We start from the raw sequence: 20,208 nt of genomic DNA on the forward strand, positions 1-20,208 counted from the left end.
TAATTCCGTCGCCCGAAATAGTTTAAGTTCCGCCGAAATATTCCAAGACTTTGGATACGTCATGATTATAGCTGTTAGGTTTCATCGTTCATGTGGTTCGACCTGAACGAAGGTATATATACACAATGTACGAAGGGACTCGCCTTCAACAGCAGCTTTATCATTACAGATCCCATTTCAACCTGAACTTCTTTCCCGGAGACTAGTTCCAGATCAAGTCTATCCGATTTCAATCACCGATCTCCCGACACCATGTCATCCCCAACGGAGGTCCTTTTCCCATCCTTCCACCTGAAGATTTGTGGTGAACTCTACGCACCAGTAGACGGTTCCCCAGACCGCAAAGGTGCCGCCGTAGTAGTCAGCCACCCGATGACCGGTGTGAAAGAGCAAACCTCAACCGACTACGCCAAAGCCCTGGCTAAGGCCGGCTTCTACGCCCTCACCTTCGACGCCGGCTACCAAGGTGAAAGCACCGGCGAGCCTCGCGGCCTCGAAGATCCCCACCAGCGCGTCGAAGACATCAAGGCAGCCGTCAGCTACCTGACAACACTGAAGGATCAGGTGAACGCGTCACGGATCGGAGTGTTGGGCATCTGCGCCTCGGGCGGCTACACTTCGTACGCCGCTCAGTCTGACTCTCGCATCCGTGCCCTGGCCACCGTTAGCGCTGCTTGCGTCGGTCGCATGACACGCAACGGAGGCGTCCATGAACACAACAAGGAGAATGCCGAGGCTATCGCCGGTGCCCTTCAGTATGCCGGCCAGTGGCGGACCAACGTCGCTAATGGTGCTCCTAGCGAGGCTCCCGCCATGTTCGATGCGACGAATGTGCCGGACGATGCGGATCCATTCTTCAAGGACGCTGCTGCGTACTATGGAACGGACAGGGGGAAGCATGAGCGCTCGAATCAGAAAGTGCCTCCCGTCAGCTACGATCTTATGATTCCCTATGACTCATTCAACTTCCAGCACATCATCTCGCCTAGACCGCTATTGATGATCGCTGGTAGTGAGGCGCAGACGCTTCACTACAGTAAGACGGCAGTGGAGATTGCGAAGGAGCCCAAGGAATTGTTCGTTGTGAAGGGCAAGAACCATTTCGACATCTATGATGATCTGAATGAGTCTGGTCCTAAGCTGGTTGATTTCTTTGGAAAGAACCTTCAATATACTTACCAACTGAGATGGATTACACGTGTTAATGATGAATATGGTTCAATTAGCTTGTATGTAGTTAACTAAAAATACAAAGGTTAGACTGCATCGCAATACAATTGATAACATGAAATAGGTGACGCCAGAGAGAAACCATGTACCATTCTCTTTTGAAGCTCAGACATTCAAGAAGCACACCGAAATCAACATAGAGGTGATTTGGAGTCCTGATCAGTGATCACAATGCATCGGCTACCATACCTCTAGTGTTGCTGCAGATTAGGACGGCGATGATCGAGTAAAGCATGTCTTAGGCGAAAGCACCATTTGGGATGACGGGTGTGCCTTAAACCCTCAACGACATACCCCCCCCCGGCTGGTGCAAGGGCATTGTAAGTGTTTTAGGGAGAAAAATAAGGCATATCCCCTTGGAACCTTTGAATGCCTAAGGTAATGATTACGGACATGGTAAAGTAACGATGCATTAAAGCTGAACACGTTTTAATGAGGAAGATTATATACGAGAAAAATCCACCAACAGCATACCTGTACAGTCCTGGTAACAGCAGATCCCTAGCTTCAGCATGCCCCAGACTCTCTCCCGCACTCTCGACAGTCCCATCGCGATGACATGGATGTGTCGTATCCGTATTGGATTTGCCGCACCAAAGGGGTAGTAGACCTTGATTCTGAAGCTCAAAAATTGGCAGAATCCATGGGTTCTGATTGATTGAATGCCTACAGAATTCCCCATAGGTTTCAGCGCGCAGTGATAGCCCTTGCATATTGCGTTAGGGCCATCACAGAGACCCGCGACGCTACCCGTATGCAAGCGGCGAGCCATTTGAAGGTATCGTCAGTTAAAATCAAACTTTGGGGGTTCTATAACCTTGGTGGGACTATTGTCATGTGGCGCACTTTCGGCCGAAGGGAGGATCGGCCTGAGGACTGATCAGTGAGGCTGTCGAGTTTAGGCACCCATCTTGATGCTTTATTTGGTGGTGGGGAAGGGCACAATGATAGGTAATTCTTCTCCATAATGAGAAAGGAAAAGGAAAAAAGAAATGAAATGAAAAACAGGTTGAAGTGGGGGTGGGATTGTCACTAGTCTCTCGGAGTTGATATTCATACTGGGTTATACTTTTTTCTGACATTTCTTTTGAAGGAATAGTTGGGCTGTGTGGCTACAATTGGATACTAGTATGAGAGACATTCGACGCCAAGATATGTGAACAAGATCACCATCACTGATCTGCAGATTTCCACATGGTCTGGATAAATACTACGTAGTAGGTTTTGGTGGCCAAGGATCTCAAAGAGAGTGGGTCTTCGAATGACCTCCTGGCACGGAAATATTCTCGGGGCCATGGCTTAAACCGCTCGCTGTCGATACGATCTACCAGGAATCCATGTCCTCGGCTCTAAATAAAGGTGAGAATTACGAGTTTTATTGTTGTTGATTTTGATCAGTCCTCCGCTGAGAACAACAGAGATGCAGCAAGAGGATGAGAAAGAATCAACGATCGTCAGGGCCTAGTACTAGTAGGGTCAATGACGATATAAGTTAGTAGGTCAAGTAACGTGCCGTCGCCCTCTTCACAGTGTTTCAGAAGAAACACACGTCGCCCAAACACATGGTTAGCACAATTTTTCCGTGAAAAAAACAAGAAAAAAACAAAGGAAAAGGAAAGGATAGAAAAAGGAAAGCAAAGAAAATGGAAAGGGAGAGAGCCCCGGGAAGGGAACTGTTCTTCAAAGGCCGAGGCCGGGATTCAAACTACGGAGTAAACTAATGATAGCCTTGCCAATGCTGGCTAGTCTATGGAGCACTAAAATTGTATCCACACTGTCTTTGACATAACTATAATTCAAGGAAAAGAACGAGAAACATTCCCCATTGCAAGGACATGATACCGTCGTGGGGATGTGTGTGTGACCTAAAAGAGATGATTATATATGGACTATTGAGTTGACACCTCCTATTCCTTGCCCTATACCGGCTGGATTCGGCCAGGAAGTAAGACCTCATGGCCATTTTGGAATAAGCCATATGCCCAATCATCCGGATAATGTTAAGCGCATCCCGAGTTCTCCACTTGGGCTTTACTTAGTGCTCACTCATTTGGTATTCCTTGCTTTGAGTTCCGTATAGGATCTTGGACTCCTGATACCCAACCGCAACCCTTACCACAGTTATTCACTGACATTCTCATAAGGCTCCGCTTGCACTGTACTTGTTCCTAATTGAGGTCCCTGCATTAACAGTGGAGCCATGTTCGGGTGAGAAGATAAGACGTCATTGGAGCTACCCCACAGCTCAAGACGAGAAAGTCGACTGGTATATTGATTCGGCAACCGTATGTTCTTTGGACAAAGCAAAGCAGGATTCTGCGTCAGAAATTGTTTCACCGCCTGAAGATGCTCACAGTCTTTACTATCCAGGAAAAAAGATGCGAGGCATTTGCATTCTGAAAGGAATACTGGAGCGGTCCGTCCGAGACAAGGAGACAACAAAGGGAGCAAGCATTGACCTACAAACTGTTTGTTATTTACCAAAATAGGCTCTGTGGCAAATTGTGGCTAATGCACTCTAGTGGCAATGGTGGCTGGGCCGGGGGGGGGAGCATGCTCGATGCACACTCTCACGTATATGCTGTACGTACATCTACCACGCCACAGTGGCAAAATCTGTGAGGCTGAGCGCAGATCGCTGTGGCTTCCGCGACATCCGAAGATTGGACACAAGGAGGGTGCCTTTATACCGACTCAATATTGAGTGCTCACATAGTTTAGAACTAGCACCTTGCTTAATCGCACAATACCTTGTGATGTCTTCATAGTTAGGCATCAACTTTATCGATTGGCCCGCTGGCCTATAGGAGGTGTGTATGTATACTAGTATACAGATAGTCTTTGTATGTATCAGCATGTAATTTTGCAATTAACAGACAATAACTTAGACATAGCTCAATCTATCTATCGAAATCGATATGGTGTCTACCTAGTTGAACAACCTATAATCAGAGGCCGCCTTATCCCTCACCTTCAAAGGAGAATAGTCCCGTCTGTACTAGTAGTGTGGCGAACTTCACCCAGTACCCCTTACGACTGTCAGTCCGCCAATTAAGCTAGAAGGAGTAGTACGCATGGGTCTCGTAAACGTGCATTTGCACCTTATGTGAGTGAATTCCTGGAAATGCCTTCGGGATCACCCCTCGGCGTTAAGTCATTAAGATGTGCCGCTCTTATCCTGCATATGATGGGGCTGTAGGACTTGGCGTTTATAGCGCGAAGCACTGGTCCATTGGTCTTATACTTGACCTGGTAACCTTGTGCTGAGATCCTTTCTCCAGATAGATCAACGAATTCATTCTTTGTGAGAATGTGGTTAGAAACAGAATAAAGAGCGAGATTTTTTTTTTAAAAAAAAAAATAAATTAAAAAAATTGGAGACAGTCGACTTCACTCTAGTGAGGAACTGGCACAGCTAACGGTGATCTCGCATACTACAGCACACCGCTATGCAGTATAGCCACTGCATCAACGTAAGTTAAACTATAGACCTCAACCACTCATGATATTTGGTCTCGAAGATGTTGTTGGGAAATTGTTGTCAGTCGAATCGTCCATTAATATCAAGACACAACAGTCCCGACGAAGATCAACCTAAGGGGCCATGGCCGAGGGTGCAGAACACGGGCGGGATACATCAATTATGCCTGCATCACATTCCACAACCACCATTGTATCTATCAGATTCTGCCAGGGGTGATGTATACCCTATTTGCGTCAAAAATATGCCGTCTCAACAGCACGTCACAGTAGTGGAAACTCGCTTGTTGCTGCTCACCGCTCATCCTTCCATTCTCTACAACATCACTGGATGTATACAATGCATGGTTATGCAGTGATGGTGCTAATTCACGTCAGCTTCTGGCTCGAGTGGAATGTCTGGAGCGAACCCTTGTTTTTCTGGGTCACCATTGCTTTTTCTAGGGATGTATCTGCTTGCGTGATCTGCGATGACTGGGCAGGAGATAGTAATGACTGGGTGGTGAAATTAGCTAGATATCAGCTCTGACTCCATCCATGCTATCCAGCTACAGCATTTGCATACTAGTACTAATGCAGTAGATACCTGATGTTGCAGGTTGTAGATCTGACTAAGGCCCAAAATCTCCTGTCTGCATCAACGATGTGGCAAATCCCCTGGACCCCAGCCGTTCAGCCAATATCATATGCAAAGTTTTGAATAAGAACTGAGTTTAATAAAAAAAATTAAGAACGAGACAAAGAAGCCCTTTTCGACCTAATTTCAGCTTCTTACCTATTATCATAAGCATTTTGGTGTCGGGAAACTTGCGGCTGAATGATGGGACAATTACTAAAGGTTTCTTCCCTTACGTTACATTACAATACCGACTAAGTACGTATCCATAGAACGTGCCTAGGAACTACCTAATATATGACTTTATTTCGTACATACATGTCTACAGTGCATAACGTAAGATTCAGTGAAGTCAGGGTTGCTACTGAGTCTACTTGTGATATTTCGACTTTGCATATTGATTGTGAGTAAACTGAGTAATAGCTTACACTACCTAAGCTATCACCAGCATACCCAAAACTGCTATATTGCCGTAGCTGTCTAGCGTCACCTGAACCCTGAGGACAGAGGAGTAGACGTATAGATGCATATGCGAGTGTCACCAGTTGAATTAAGATCCTGCCCAACTACAAGCCTATCCCTAGGGAAATTTAGAGATAATTACCCAGGTACAGCCCGGAATACTGTGAGACAACCCTAAAGTAAACTAGCAATGAAAAAGAAAGAGCATTGGTTCGTAACGGCTATCTCTTTTCCCTTTACAAGTTTTATACGAGAGGACCTGTACAGTATATACATCCATACACGGAAGACGATCCTAAGGCAGGGTCTGATGGTCGTTGTATGTAGACCCTGTACCATATCCTGTACAACCCCATAGCTCTGTTGCTAAGCATAAACTATAAAGTGGCTGTTACACAACATTGGTCTATATAAATAAGTACAAAGCATTGACCTCAACTACTAGTAGACCAGGGTGGTGCGAGGTACTAGGAAGAGTAGGAGGTATGTCACCGTATTGTCACAGTCGCGAGGAGACAATTATTGATGTAAATTGCAACCATGGTACAGGATGGGTTCAACTACTAGGGATGAAAGATTTCTGCAGTTAGTCTGGAGTGGATCTGATTCGACGATCGTGGATCTCAGACTTGATGGGAAGTCCGTCCCCTCTTTTTTTTTTTTTCCGTTCTTCCTATTGACGTTAAAGGTTGACTCCGTAAATCCGCTTTTAATTCTCGTAAAGCGTCAGACCGATCTGCAGTTTAAACTAAACTAGACTACGTAAGATGAAAAATGAAAATAAACATACATAGAAAGTGATATTGTCCATTTAGTTCATGTAATTTAAATCTCGAATCATAAGATCGTTACGGGGATCAAAGAAAAGTTCAGGACAAACAATATAGATTTCTTTCCTAATCCAGCTCTAAGCCACAACTCTCTAAGTATGGGAAGTATGCAGCTGCACGGATATCTCGAATCTAGGCGTATGGCCCTATCATCCATTTTCCCGGATCCACTACCCAAGAAGAGGACACGCGATGACCATGGCTTTTTTCTTTTTTTCTTTTTTCTTCTTTTTCGCCATCCGCTAAGGGACGGGGTAAGTACCCTCCCTTTCCTGCATCGATCTGTATTGTAGCCTATTTTCATTTTTGCGTTCTTATTTTGCTTTTTCGTTTCTTACCAGGTGTATTTTTCAATTCTATTTCCCAATCTCTTTCCCCCTTTTCTTTTTTTTTTTTTGTTTCTTTTCCAATATTGTCTAATAGTTTCTTGAGAGAAATTTTCAAGTGAAAGAATAAAATTGAAAAAGAAAAAGTTTCTATTCGCTTTCATTATTGATTACATTGCATCGTTAACCTATTGATTATAATGATAATAATTTAACCCTCGAACTAAATAAGGTACCCCAACCGACGGAAAATGTCCCGGACAGACCAGATCTGGTGGGATGATGATTATTGGCAGTTACTTTATTACTGCACAATTAGCACTATTGGCTATTAAAAAACCACAAATAAAAACCCCAAGATCCAGAAATTTTATTTATATTTTTATTCGTTCCCAATCTATAGCCTGCCAACCGTTTCCAAACTCTCCAATTTCTTCTACGGACCTGCCAACGTCTCCCAAGAGTTACTCCATCGGGCAGACCCGTTCTTGTTAGTCGCACCGAAATAATATACTACAAATCCACTTCAGTCCAGCTCCGCAGGCTGTCTCTTTTTTCTTACCCTCCCGGCCGTTTTTTGTCTCCCCTTTTCTCTTGCCTTTCTTCAGCTTTTTCTTTTTTCTCAAAAAAAAATTTGATGTATGTCTCATACGTCCCGTTTCATATTCTTCTCAAATGGGCCCTTCTCTAAAGAACTATATCTCCGTTGTCTGCCCATTGTACTTCTCCCCTCCCCCTCCTCGGTTTGTTCCATTGTCATGAGCCGTGTCTGGCTTGCGCGTATGTAGATGGACGTTGTCTAGCAGATGTCTATGAACGAAGCTCATCCTGGAAGAGGACTGGCGTTTTCTATCAAAAACCTGTTCCAGTCCTCTCCATCTCCGTCCCCGTCTCGACGCAGGGTGTCTGTCTTGCTTCGTCGAGGCAGGAGTGTGTTTTCAAACAAGTAATTTCCCTCTCGCCTGTTCCCACACTTGGTCAACTTCAATTGCTCTTGTTATCGGAGGAAATTGGCCCTTGCACATTTATATCATAAGTCTTGACCCGCCCCACGTACGAACACACGCGGGCACACACACACACTCACGCACTAAAAGCTAGAGGGGCTAAGAAAGATATCTTGAAATTAAGGGGAAAAAAGGATAGGGGCTAAGTTTGCGCTTCCAACAGGAACCCTGAAAACCAGTCGAGTCGCTCGTCCGGGACCCAAATGAACTCGTCGCCGCAATTCGATCCAACTGCGATGTTTGGACTTACTGGAGCCTCCCCCGGGGTGAATAGTGATGGCTTCGATATCTTCCAATGGCACCCCCACTATCAGAATTGCCAGCGCTACTTCCTCGACCATGCACAACATAGTACCACCGTTCAGGCACTTTCAACATTCTTAAATATTCGTCTCCCTTTTCAACGTCAACCGCACCCCGTGTTCAATTCTTCCACCGATCACACGCCAACGGCTAGTACCACACCTGCGTCAATTTCCAATTCAAATCCTCCCCCGTCTGTCTCTTTGATCCCGTATATTCGTCGTCTTGTGGCGACGGGGATGGATTTCCCGGGTGTACTACATGGATTCTTTGGCGACGATTGGGGGTCTGGTATTGGATTTCTGCATGAACAAGAGCGTCGTAACTATCTTTTCGCTGCGAAGAGTGGCGGCTGGGCTTGTGTGAAGAAAGACTACGATATCTCTCCTTTGGAGACCATTCCTTTCTTGCGTCCTTTGCAAGGACCGTTGGATTCAGAGATTGAAGCGGCCGAGAGGAGCTGGAGTGAATGGCTTGCGATGGAAGATTGGATGGTTGGACCACGGGCGCCTGACATCCTTCGCGACTCCTCCTCGCAAATGTCGCGACCCCGGAGTTCGCGAGGTTGACTTTGATATAGCCCTTTTTCTTCATTCATATCTATCTTTCCTTCCCTTTTTTGGATATCCAGCGCAGAGCGATACTACGGAGTTCTATGGAATCATCGATATAGCGATTCTTCACATCACGAGATGACGACCATACGATCATATAAACTTTGAAGAGCGATAGGCTTCGTGGCCCTCCTATGTAGGAGATGACCGGGACATTGAATGCCACGGGAACAGAATGGTACTGTTCTAGGAAGTGCAATAATAAAATTATATATGCATACAAATACCTTCTAATTGTTTTGAGCTTTCTTTTCACTTTATCCTTTCGTTATCTGAAATGGGATACTTTTCTATTCTAATGGTAATGTCCGAATGCCCCTGAATTACGCCAGGGGACGTGGACTCGCCGCTAGGACGGTCTCGTTCCGCTTTGGGGTGAATTCCGACTACCTGGTCCTGGACCATTATGTGGCATGCACTGGTTGCGGGAAATGCACCGAGTGGAAGTCCCCCTGGATAGAAGAAGTTGGGTAGAACTCAAAAAGGGAAAGGCCGTGTACAACTTAACCATCCATTAACTACACGGCGGTGGGTTAAAGTTTGTTGATGAGGCCCCACTAGTTTGTGCTGGCCATAAGTGGCAGGTTAAGACTCCGCCGACTTGTTCAATTCCTTGGTTTCTGGTGGGGAAGACATTAATTCGATCGTGTTTCAAGCTCACATAATCATTAGGGTTGGAAAACATGGGATGCAATGTGGTCGAGTCCCGCGTACTGCGTTCGGGGGTGTAAATGTGTGTATGTGACATAGGGTTGAATTGCTGGCTCACGGGTATTCCTTTCAAAGATCAAAAAGACCTCAATCTTTCTCGACCCTGTTTTCTGGAGAGTTCGACGGTGACCAGGATGTGTTTGTGGCGGGCTGAATGGCGGAGTCTAACAATTAGTCTACGGGCCATTGAGCGTTCGTGGTCGGGGCTCACGGGAGGGATTCCAAACGCCTAGCTTAGTCGGGAGCCTATCTCCAGGTACCCGGGATTTGATCGTTAATGCGGCTATGGATCGCTTCCTTTTTCAGGGGCCTAGTAGTTAGCACCCCTATCTCAGGAGGCACTTCGGGTGTACTCTCTCCAGTGCGACATGGTTAGTCCTAGTACTCGTATACTGTACATTGGACAAAGCTATTTAATTTTTGAGACTTTGTCACTCGATATGATGAAGTCCCGATTACAAATACGGAGTGACTGTGCCTCCCCACTTGACCCACATGGTCAGTCAAGGACTTTTCGATGTGAATTGAGCTGGCCCGTTGGGTCGATTCTAACGAGTCAGACTTTGCAATCCTAAGCTGTTGTTGGCTTCCCTGCGTTATGGGAGCGGTATATTTTCGGACCCGGCCTTGCATCGCTTTCCAAAGATCCAGATCCTTCTTTACATCATAAAGTCTGGAGTACTAAGTATATATAGAACACACCTTTTACCTACGTACTAGCACCACTACCTGTATCGGGTACTAGCTTTGATGAGTGCCAGTCCTGGGCTGTGATTCGTCACGGGTGTTTGATCACTCCTACTTAGATCGACCAATAATTCAGATCATACGGCAAGTCTCCGATAACTTCACTCTACTCGAGTTGGTTTGATTCGTACTAGAGCCCCCTTTTCCTTCTACTCCTCTTTTTCTCCTCTAGCTATGTATCAGACCACTGTAAGTGAAGCATGCTGTAGCCCCGGGATACGACGTCGGGGCTTGCAAGTACTCAACGTAGTTTGTTCAGAGCGATCTGTATTATTCTGGATATAGTACTAGTAGTACTACAGATTACCCCTAGCCCTAATTGGCCAGCGTTGATCAATTCCGACAGGTAACCACTCCACAAACGGAGCCCTGAGATGGATACTCCGTACATAATTATGGAGTACATAAGATACTTACATATGAGTCGCATGGTTCGGAGAATTAATTTTCGTTGCGCGTCAACTGACTGATCTATCAGTTGGCCCAACGTCTACTTTATTCCAACATGGCAGTAATACGCGAAGAACCTTAAAGTTTTGGTTTATATGTGAGATAAAGCCATGAGAAATTTATATGCTACTGCAGGATAATCAGGTGCACCATTAAGCGTTATTTTAGAGGGTATGGTAAATACATAGTGTGTTTTTATCGTCCGAGAACCCGACGTAATACCCGTGATATACCCTTATATTCATGGTGCCTATACCTGACACATATTCTGGGCGACCGACCTTAGGACTATACTTTGCTTTGAATACTAATCTTGTCTCCAATTTAAACCACCAACCGTTCATGAGACATCTGGAGTGCATAATCCATACATTGCCGATTCGGACATAATTGGATACAGAGTCCTCGGCATATCGGCCTTGTTTTTGCCTTAGGATAATGGCCCTATTTCGCTACCAAAAGAAGCCCTTTTACAGTACCTCCGTTGCAAAACATTCACCCACTTGCGAAACCGCAAACCCCTATCGGCAACTACAGGAAATTTTCATTACGTTCCACAACCTGAAGATCGTTCGTTTATCGGGTGGAGAGATCGACAAGGAAATGAGACAGATACACTGTGGACAGCAAGATCTACTTGCCTTTTTTAGTTCTGAAGACCGCAGTTTCGTACCCGGGCTTTCCTTCGTTATGGCTATTTTAGGACGTTCCACTGTCTTCTTCAGCTCCTCCAAGAGGAGCAAGCGGTATACCGTCCGACAATTACTTTTTCGAGCCAAACCGTTGTAGTTTTTTCCATGGTTTGAACGATTTCTCAGTCGGCTGTTGTGATTTTGGTATGAACCAGGTGTGCGATCTCGGCATTAAGGCGAGGTCTCTACGTGGGGTTCCGGTGAAACGGATATCGGCTATGTTGCTTTACCTAAGAGGGGCGCTGAATTGGTTCCGATGGTGAAGTTGGATGCTTTGTGGAGGTTTGTTTTTCGCTTCGTAAGGCTGTATTGAAGTTGTGTCAATGTAATTTTTTTTGTGTTTTTTTTACTACCGAGATATAGTACCAAAATAATAACTTAGTGCTCCATAGGCCTATCTAGAATCTAGATTGCCAGGAGACAATGGCAGCAGAGGCAAAAACCTGCAATTGGCTTTGTCTACTGTGGGGTGATGGGCTTCAACTACTGCGAGACAATGCTTGCACCAGGCGGTGATCCATAGAGCAAATACTTTGCGAGCCCGACTTGTACTCGACAGTATGATATCAAGGGTCTAAAATCATTCTTGTGGCTGTTTGAAGTCTCTACAGCGCGCTTTACCGTAACAAGAAAGTAGTCATGTGATTGATTACATAAAATCACGTGGCTCACGCCTTTGACGTCTCCAAACAATGCTCGTGTTTTGTTGATGCTTGAAGCTTCAGTATGCGACCTGAGCAAAATGCTTAAGCATTGGCACCAGGACTGTGGAGGTGGATATATTCATTAAACAGGCGATTCTGTGTATCTGATATGATCCGCCTGAGGTCTGCAAGGGAAGACAAAAAATTATCGGGAACATGACGTCCTCCGAACAATGGGGGGCATTCCTCCATCAATGTCTCATGCGTCGGATAGATGCCACCGAGTTCAAAACTCTATCGAAAATACTATTTCGGAGATGCCCTATCGCCGAGCGTACTCTCCTTGACGTATTGCTGGAAATACGTCTGGCAACCGGAATCAAATGGGATCCGCTTCTCCCCCTTTACATAGACTGTCTCTGCAAAATGAGCAAGGTCCAGATCTCTACAATACTGACTTCACTTTTGAAGTACTCATCTATACATGACAAGCCACAGTCTCCTGGCTCTGAAACTGGTCAGAACAGGAAGGCTCTAAAGTGCTATACCTTGATGACGGATATCAGAGTTATACAAGATGCTATGCTCTCCGTCTCCACTGGAAGCACTCCAAAGTCACTTGCCGAAGCTGTCGGCATTTTTTCAGCTATTATAGACTGGATTCAGGCAGTCGTAGCCTGGCATAATCATCATATAGACCCCAGTCAACAGACAGGCGGGTTGATGAGCTCCCCTGATGCGGTGTCGTTGTTCGAGTCGCTAGGAATCCTCCTTACAGCTCTGTCCGGGACTGGAAAGGGGATTGAGGTCCTTTCTAGCGACTCCCACGAAGGTAGCCCAAGTCTTCTTTTGTTGTTCAAGGTGCATGTGAGCGTATGTGCTGACGTCTAGTAGCGCTAAAGGTCAAATTGGGACAGGCTCTTTCAGCATATCTTCCGCTTTGTATGGAAGTTTCGCTTCCGCTTCGCAATAGATTGGACAGCTTACAGAAAGGATTCAATCTGTATGGGGAGCCGCCAAACAAGTCATTGCAGTCTATGATGGACAATGTGAATGTGAATGCGCTTCAATTCGAGGCATCTGTTATGGATGGGCCTGTCATAAATTCGAGAGCTGGTCTCTACATATATATAAATGCAATGGTATTTCCAATCACAAGCATCATTGTTTGCTTCCAATGCTGACTCACTAGCTTGTGGGCCGTCCTTTGGTGGACGACAGCATGTTACTCAACTATCTCACTAATCGATATGGGGTAAGTGATGGAATGCGCTATTGCCTTGACTTTTTTCTAGTTCAATGTATCTAACATCAATAGGGACACTATGACGTGCTGGTTGAAGAGGTTATAACTGCTACATTTGATGTTCTGTCGAACGCTTTGTATCGCAACGAATCTAGTCGAACAATGTTCTTGTTCCGTTCATTCTTGGTAAACAAGCTTCCATCATTTTTCGCAGCCATGTTGGCAGCATCAATGGTCTCACTGCCGATGGAAATGTGCATCAGCCACGCTCTGAGCCGTCTGGACCCAAATACGTTCCCATCTTTCTCTCAGATGTTCGCAATGCAAGGCAGTACCGTCCTGTCCGAGGTGCGACCGGAATTCCTATTCGCCTGTGCCTCACATAAATTGATCCCTGAGTCCAGCATTGAGCGCTTGTTAGGTGAAAATCCTATGCAAACGCCCCCTGTTGGGTATAACAAAGACGACCTCGTGTCGCAAATCAATACCAACCAGGAACGTGCAGAGCAATTGGTCAGCGAACTTGAATCCACAGAAGGCAATGCGGGCGCTATTGTCGCGGCCATCACAGAGGTATGTTTCTTGCACTAGAGTTACTGGACACATAGTTAACACGAGTGCAGGTTATGCATAACCTTTGCAATCAGAAAGAGACAATGACCTTAAAAAGTATTTGCAATTCGCTTTCTAGGCGCCCTCAGGCTCTTGATGTGATTCTCTTATTCCGTAGTGCAAAGCAGGTACTGCAACCACTTTGCACTTTGTTGGATTCCTGGCACTGGGACGAGGACCAGGGAGAGAGTCAGCCTGTCTACGATGAATTCGGTAGCATTCTGCTACTTGTACTAACCTTCAAATACCGATATGACCTACGGCCCTATGATCTCGGAATCACGAGCAACGACTCTTTTATTTTAAAATTACTAGATTGCGGACCTTCCAGCCAAAAGTTGGATGATCTGAGCGAGAAGCAAAATAAGAACCTTGGTGCTTGGATTACGGCGCTCTTTATAGCTGAGGGAATCAGTGAAGAGACCATGTCATCCTGCAGCCCGCAAGAGTTCTATCTTCTTGTGACTACCCTATTCAACCAAAGCCTCACAGCGTGTGAAGCGGGGAAATTGGAGTTTGACACTCTGAAGGGAGGGTTTGAATGTAAGGCTTTTATCCATACTCTCTGGGGCACTACTAACAGTCATAGATCTGCTTGAGCCTTTCCTGCTCCCGTCTCTAGTCGTCGCTTTGACCTGGCTGGGCAACCATATCTGGGAGACCGAGAGCGACCCCACAATTCCGTTGAAGACTTTGCAGTCTCTAGTCAATCCCAGCTCCATATCTGGAGATGCGAGAGAAATCCACAAGACGGTATTGAACATCACTGCACGCTCGCTGGATGAGCAACTCAAGGATATTCGGTCTCGCCATCCGAACCGGGCGGATATTAAACCTATTCTGGATGTGCTTGAGCCCTGCCTGTCCTTCCAGCGGACAGGTAGCTGTCACCGGTCAGAGCTCGACAGCTGGACCACTCACTCACCTGGGGGCTTACTTGGTAGTATTCGAAGCACCTTTCAAGGGCTTGTACTTTGGAGCACAAGCCCCGGTGTAAGCATGGCACCGCATTCCTACACGCATCGGCAGCTTGTGGCCGGCATCCGAATGCTCGGGTCTACACGCGTACTCACCGCTATTGTCGATGAGTTAAAGATGCAGACCGAAGCAGGCAATGCTGACCTTGCCCTTGATATCGCAGTGACCGTGATCTGCGCCCCATTAGCCGAGTCTTTTGCCGTAGAACAGAGCAATTACCATCCCGTGGATCCCAACAAGGAGCCTCTTCCGCGATGCCCGGTACTCACTCTTCGCGATGCACTCAATTTGCAGCATGAAAACGTACCAAAGCTATCGGAAAAGGATCCATTGCGCGCCGAGGTTATTGTACGTCTGTACCGTCGAGTGAATGCCCTAATGACACCGACGTCGCAGATGCCCAACCTGGACATGAGCAATATCATCCAGAATATGCAATTAGGGGTTGAAGATCACGGCCAGATGGATCTCGAGCCAGCAGGCGCAGGACACGGCGTCGGAGATGATGATGCCGCCAATCTGAACCGCATGCTGGACAACGCCGCGGCTGCGGCCGCAGCCGGACTAGACAGCGGGATGGGACAGGGGATGGGTGGAGGGCTTGATACGAGCATTGACGATGTCTTGAATGCAGCCGACATGGCAGTTGGGAACCCAGAGTTCCTCGATCTCGACATGGAGGGCATGTTCTGATCAGACTATACTTGGATTCTAAAACTTGGACTGGTATTCATAACAACATCACCTCATACATATATCCCAACAAAGATTCGCTCGAACTTCTAATCCTATCAAAGATAACCCTGTGGCTCTCAGAGCTTGGTATTTGGACCCTGTATCTATCCCACTTATCATAGTCTTGAAGGACGGCGCTCCGACGGCATCGTATAAGATATTATCCGTTCGACACGGGATATCTAGGCCTTATTAACGTTACCAAGCGATGACTTGGCAGTCTCCTGATCAAAGTTATGCCCGGTGCCATTGTGGACACTTTGGCCGGGTACGTCGGCGGGCGCGGCGAGTTTCATTTTTGGTTTTAGCGTGGTGGTTGCGATCAAATTACAAGTGTAGAGACTTGACGGGTTTTGACCATGTAGGAAGGTAACGAGAGTACTACTTAGTATACTGTGGTGGCTAGAAAGATGGAGATATATACCTAGGCCTATCACTGGAATATGAGGAATTTTGGATTACTGTTTCGTGAAGCAGAGTATTTTGGCGTATACATTCCCTATTCCAGAGTGTAACTTTGTGTCTAGATGGGGTTGTGGTGGACATAATTATGTATGGTGAGCAAATGTATATATTTTATCTATATAGATTGGACATCGGATTCAATGGATACGTCACAATAGTATACAGATTGCTCTATCAGTGTCTGAGTCGGCACTCGAAAACACACAATGCCAATAGCACATAGTAGTATGATTGCAGATACAGAGTCTGCAAGTAATTCTCATCCTTCCGCGTAGCTGTCAATAATCCCTTGGACGCGATCGGGGCCGAAGAATGCTACCTAGGAGTTGTACACCCCCGCCTCTCGACAGGGTCGGAAGGGCAGGGAAGGAGTTGATTTGTGGGATATTTTTGTCGCTTGGGATCAAGGAGACTCGTTGGTTTCTGGACCTTGTCTGAATGATCGTAAACCCTGCAGAGGTATGCCCTGGAACTGTTTGTTGCATCGGGATCTGTGGGTGGTGACGCATATCATCACCAGCTGAACTGTGTGGTGTTTCTCTAACGATTCAATAGTTCCGCGAGCGAGTCTCAATGAAGTGCAGTAGTACTTCAATAAGCATAATTGGAGTTATTAAGAGATGCATAAGTCTCGATTTGATCGATCGAGATTGAGTCTTCAGCTACAGGAGGAGGGCATGTCTGCAATGCATGCTGTAGCTATCCACGAAAAGCCGATGCATAGTACTTCTCTTCGCGCTGCTACCTTCATCAGGGAAAGAATATTCCCACCAGATGCGGAGGGTGGAGAGTACGTACAAGGGTAAAAAAAGAAGAGAGAAAGAAAAAAAGAAAAGAAAAGTGCCGAGTGTGATAGTGAGGTGCATAACCACATCTCATTTATTTTAGTATCTGCATCGTTTATCACACCGCACGTGAAGGGGCGCCATAGCCATTTTTTTCTGACCATTATTGGTTGAGCGACCTGGCAAATCGCACCCCAAGATTCTTCTTTTTCCTTTTTTTTTTTTTTTTTTTTCCCTTTCCCACGAGCAAGTCTGCAGAATCCATGCCGTCTGTTTAGGTACACCCGTTTTCTGTCTTCTTGTTTGCCCCTGCCGAGGAATCTGCGGCTGACAGCTGTCATGCTGCATAATAATCCTCTTTCAAGAGACTACTAATCATCGAGTCAAACGGAATGGTTCATGTTTGCTCGGTTACACCGCTGCTTGCACATCTGGGGATGGATGCAGCTTCCCTTGCACAGTTACGACTGGCAATGGGATACTAAGTGAAGAGTTCTCGTTCGGGCAGGTTGATTCCGAGAGAGGATTGCGTATATCCTATACAATTACACTCGGTTTATAGACCATCCTTGTCATTGTCTTGCCTTCTCTTTATTTTCTTTTTTACTTATTTAATTTATTTTGAATTTTTGTCTCGCCTCATTTTGGTTCTCGCCCACTCTCCTGAATCTATCTACTACCAGGAGGGGGGAGAACATAGACTTTCGATCAGCGTATGTAGCATGCCCCTGTCATAGATAATGATACATACAGATCTTCAAAGTAAATAAGAGTAACCTTTAAGCTGGGCGCCAGTTTAACAAATTAAAAAAATAAAATAAAATAAAATAAGTAAAAAAAACCAAAGAGACTCTTGGGATATAGGAGAATAAAAACCCAATGCAACCATAACGTTCCCGTCCACGACGTCTAATACTATAGTTGTGGCGCGATATAGACAGGGGAGGGAGAAAGGGAGCTGACTCGTCCCGCGAGCTTGATTGATTTACCTAGGTTGATTAGTACTTCTCCCTAGTTGCAGATTGGCAGAGACCACCTTTGCATGTGTTCAGGATCACAGCTCACCGCAATTAGCGGGGGGGTACGCGATCGCTTTGTGATACGTGTGACAGGATATCATGGAACTGCATCGTAGTGAGGGGGGGGAGGAAGACGACATCCAGAAACCCTATGTCGCTACCATATCGTTTAAACATACGGAGTCGTACTGGGGGGAGGAGGGATCGACTGTGCGAAGTATGGAGTAAATGCAGAGTGAGAGCATTGTGTCGATCCAATCGGACTCTTCCCTCCTCTTCTTCCCTATCACGGTAATTTTACTACGTAAGTGTGTTGCTGAGGGTTGATCTCGGCGGGTCTCTTTTTTTTTTACCTCCTCCTGCTGCTGCTGCTGCTGCTCTCTCTCTTTCTCTCTTCCTTCGCTTGACGATGTGTTGGTGATCGGCGAGGCGATCGCTGTTTGTTGAGACTAATTGACACTTATGTGGAAGGATAAACAAATTAAATAAGTCAAGGGCTGAATGTCATCTTCGCTTATGCAGCATGACTAAGAGGACTATTCGTTAACTACTTCACTAACTTGCATACATAGTAGATGGTCTTGAGACCAGAAGAGCAACTCGCAGTAGTCTAGTAGGTCTAAGCAACTTGGCCCGCTATGTGGAGGGGGGAACTATACTCCGTAGATGCATGAATTAGCCCTGTGGTCATTTCGGAAATACATAGTTCTATTATGAGGGGGCGGAATTTGCCGATTCTTAGTCTGCTATGAAATCAGCAAATAAGAAAGGATTTTTCTTTTCCTTTTTTTGCCTTCGTCCCTCTCTTTTTCATGGTTGTATCGGGCAACGGGTTTCTTCAGCGTGTGCTCGTGCAGAATCCTCATAGGAGTTAGGGTTGTGGGTGAGCTGCACTCAAGTGGGGTGCGCGAAGACCATCTTCAAAGACATTTCTCAATCGGGTGCGAGTATCATTGAATCCTGGTCTAACGCTAGTCCCATTAGTGCAGTGATGAATGATAAGGAGTCAAGGGATCCACCGGGATTGTTTTCTTTTTCTCTTTATTTTCCTCTCTTTTTGGCCTGCATGTCGAGGGACTAAGAGTCTCGAGGCCCTCGGTTTGACTAATTAGGGTGTCGTTTCTATCTTTTGCTTTATGCGAGGTAGGTCGGGAAGTTTGGATCTTCCCTCAAGAGGGCAGCATTGTAACACATGGCATTCTTGAAATGAGGATCTCTTACATAACATGGATGGATATATATAAGTAATCGATATCGATGTTGATGTAGCTATATCGAATCCGTACTCGTGACGCGTAGGCCCTGGTCTAGGGTATATGACCGGATGAGGAATGTCCCAGGAACAAGCTAAGAACTTCCATGGTTATAGATATATCGAGATCGAAACGTTCCGACAATACGGGCGCCAGGTATAGCGCGAATCCAGTGGGTTGTACTTAATAGTTAGTATACTCCTTCGGGGTCGATCCATACAAACCATTGAAAATGGAAACTCAATGTCATATTTAGGATCATCGTTGTATATCATCGCCTAAATAAGAAGAACTATGGTCGCATCATCGTGGGACGGCTTGGTTGGGTTCAAATTGCACGGTCGCCGAGTTCTAAACGACTCGTCGGGAACGCCATATCGACGGGGCGGTGGAGTGGGATGACTGAGGTCGAAACACGCCATCCATAGATATGGCATGACTGGATCCTGTCAATGGAGACGTAGAATAGGAGTTCAATATAATTGTTTTGTACCTGTAACGCTCAGTCAAATTACTATGCTGTATTTTCTGACATTTGCCCATAATATGGGATCGGGAAGGGATAGATTCAACACGAAGCCACGTGACGCACCACGTACTATTGATGATTGGATTGATCTTTTTACCCCTGAGATTTTTTGTTTTCCATTTGCCCTTTCAGAAGGTTCTGGAGGAGGGTCCGTACTTTGTCCGAGGACTCGCCGTCCGCGCTGACTCGCAAATCACTTGCCAAGGCTACCGTTGAATAGCCCGTCCCGTCCCATGGATCAACTATGCTTACCCCTGATATCATCGTAGATGACACACACACGCGCGACACGGGACGGGTTCACGAGCTCAAGGCAATATGATGCTATGGTCCTGTGGGACAAAGTCATAGGACGTCAGACTGTGCCTCCTCTCATGCCGTCCCGCGATTCCCGCCCTGGTTTGCCGGTGGGGGTGACGCTATAGCAGCTATCACTTTTTAAAACCCAGAGCGCAATCGTTAGTCCCATGTCGT

The 20,208-nt window shown here is 46.1% G+C and overlaps 4 protein-coding genes across 4 annotated transcripts; all 4 read left to right on the plus strand.

Annotated features, from left to right (window-relative positions):
• Nucleotides 1-49: 49 nt before the first annotated feature.
• On the plus strand, nt 50-1,651 carry BDV38DRAFT_248765 (alpha/beta hydrolase). The gene is made up of 2 exons (XM_032054749.1): nt 50-1,241; nt 1,320-1,651. Exons 1-2 carry the CDS (start codon nt 253-255, stop codon nt 1,330-1,332), a joined length of 1,002 nt encoding a protein of 333 aa, XP_031912985.1. The 5' UTR covers nt 50-252; the 3' UTR covers nt 1,333-1,651.
• Nucleotides 1,652-2,867: 1,216 nt separating this feature from the next.
• BDV38DRAFT_106551 (uncharacterized protein) lies at nt 2,868-3,771 on the plus strand. The gene is made up of 2 exons (XM_032050900.1): nt 2,868-3,283; nt 3,375-3,771. Exons 1-2 carry the CDS (start codon nt 3,209-3,211, stop codon nt 3,717-3,719), a joined length of 420 nt encoding a protein of 139 aa, XP_031912986.1. The 5' UTR covers nt 2,868-3,208; the 3' UTR covers nt 3,720-3,771.
• A 4,026-nt stretch (nt 3,772-7,797) lies between these two features.
• On the plus strand, nt 7,798-9,002 carry BDV38DRAFT_106599 (uncharacterized protein). Its single transcript, XM_032050901.1, has one exon. It carries the CDS (start codon nt 8,155-8,157, stop codon nt 8,821-8,823), a length of 669 nt encoding a protein of 222 aa, XP_031912987.1. The 5' UTR covers nt 7,798-8,154; the 3' UTR covers nt 8,824-9,002.
• Nucleotides 9,003-11,825: 2,823 nt separating this feature from the next.
• nut1 (putative RNA polymerase II mediator complex subunit Nut1) lies at nt 11,826-15,766 on the plus strand. Its single transcript, XM_032050902.1, has 6 exons — nt 11,826-12,944; nt 13,007-13,254; nt 13,305-13,367; nt 13,431-13,931; nt 13,982-14,513; nt 14,560-15,766. The coding sequence occupies exons 1-6, from the start codon at nt 12,329-12,331 to the stop codon at nt 15,639-15,641; spliced, it is 3,042 nt and encodes a 1,013-aa protein (XP_031912988.1). The 5' UTR covers nt 11,826-12,328; the 3' UTR covers nt 15,642-15,766.
• The last annotated feature ends 4,442 nt before the right edge of the window (nt 15,767-20,208 follow it).

Source organism: Aspergillus pseudotamarii (assembly GCF_009193445.1).
Source record: "Aspergillus pseudotamarii strain CBS 117625 unplaced genomic scaffold BDV38scaffold_31, whole genome shotgun sequence".
NCBI lineage: Eukaryota > Fungi > Ascomycota > Eurotiomycetes > Eurotiales > Aspergillaceae > Aspergillus > Aspergillus pseudotamarii.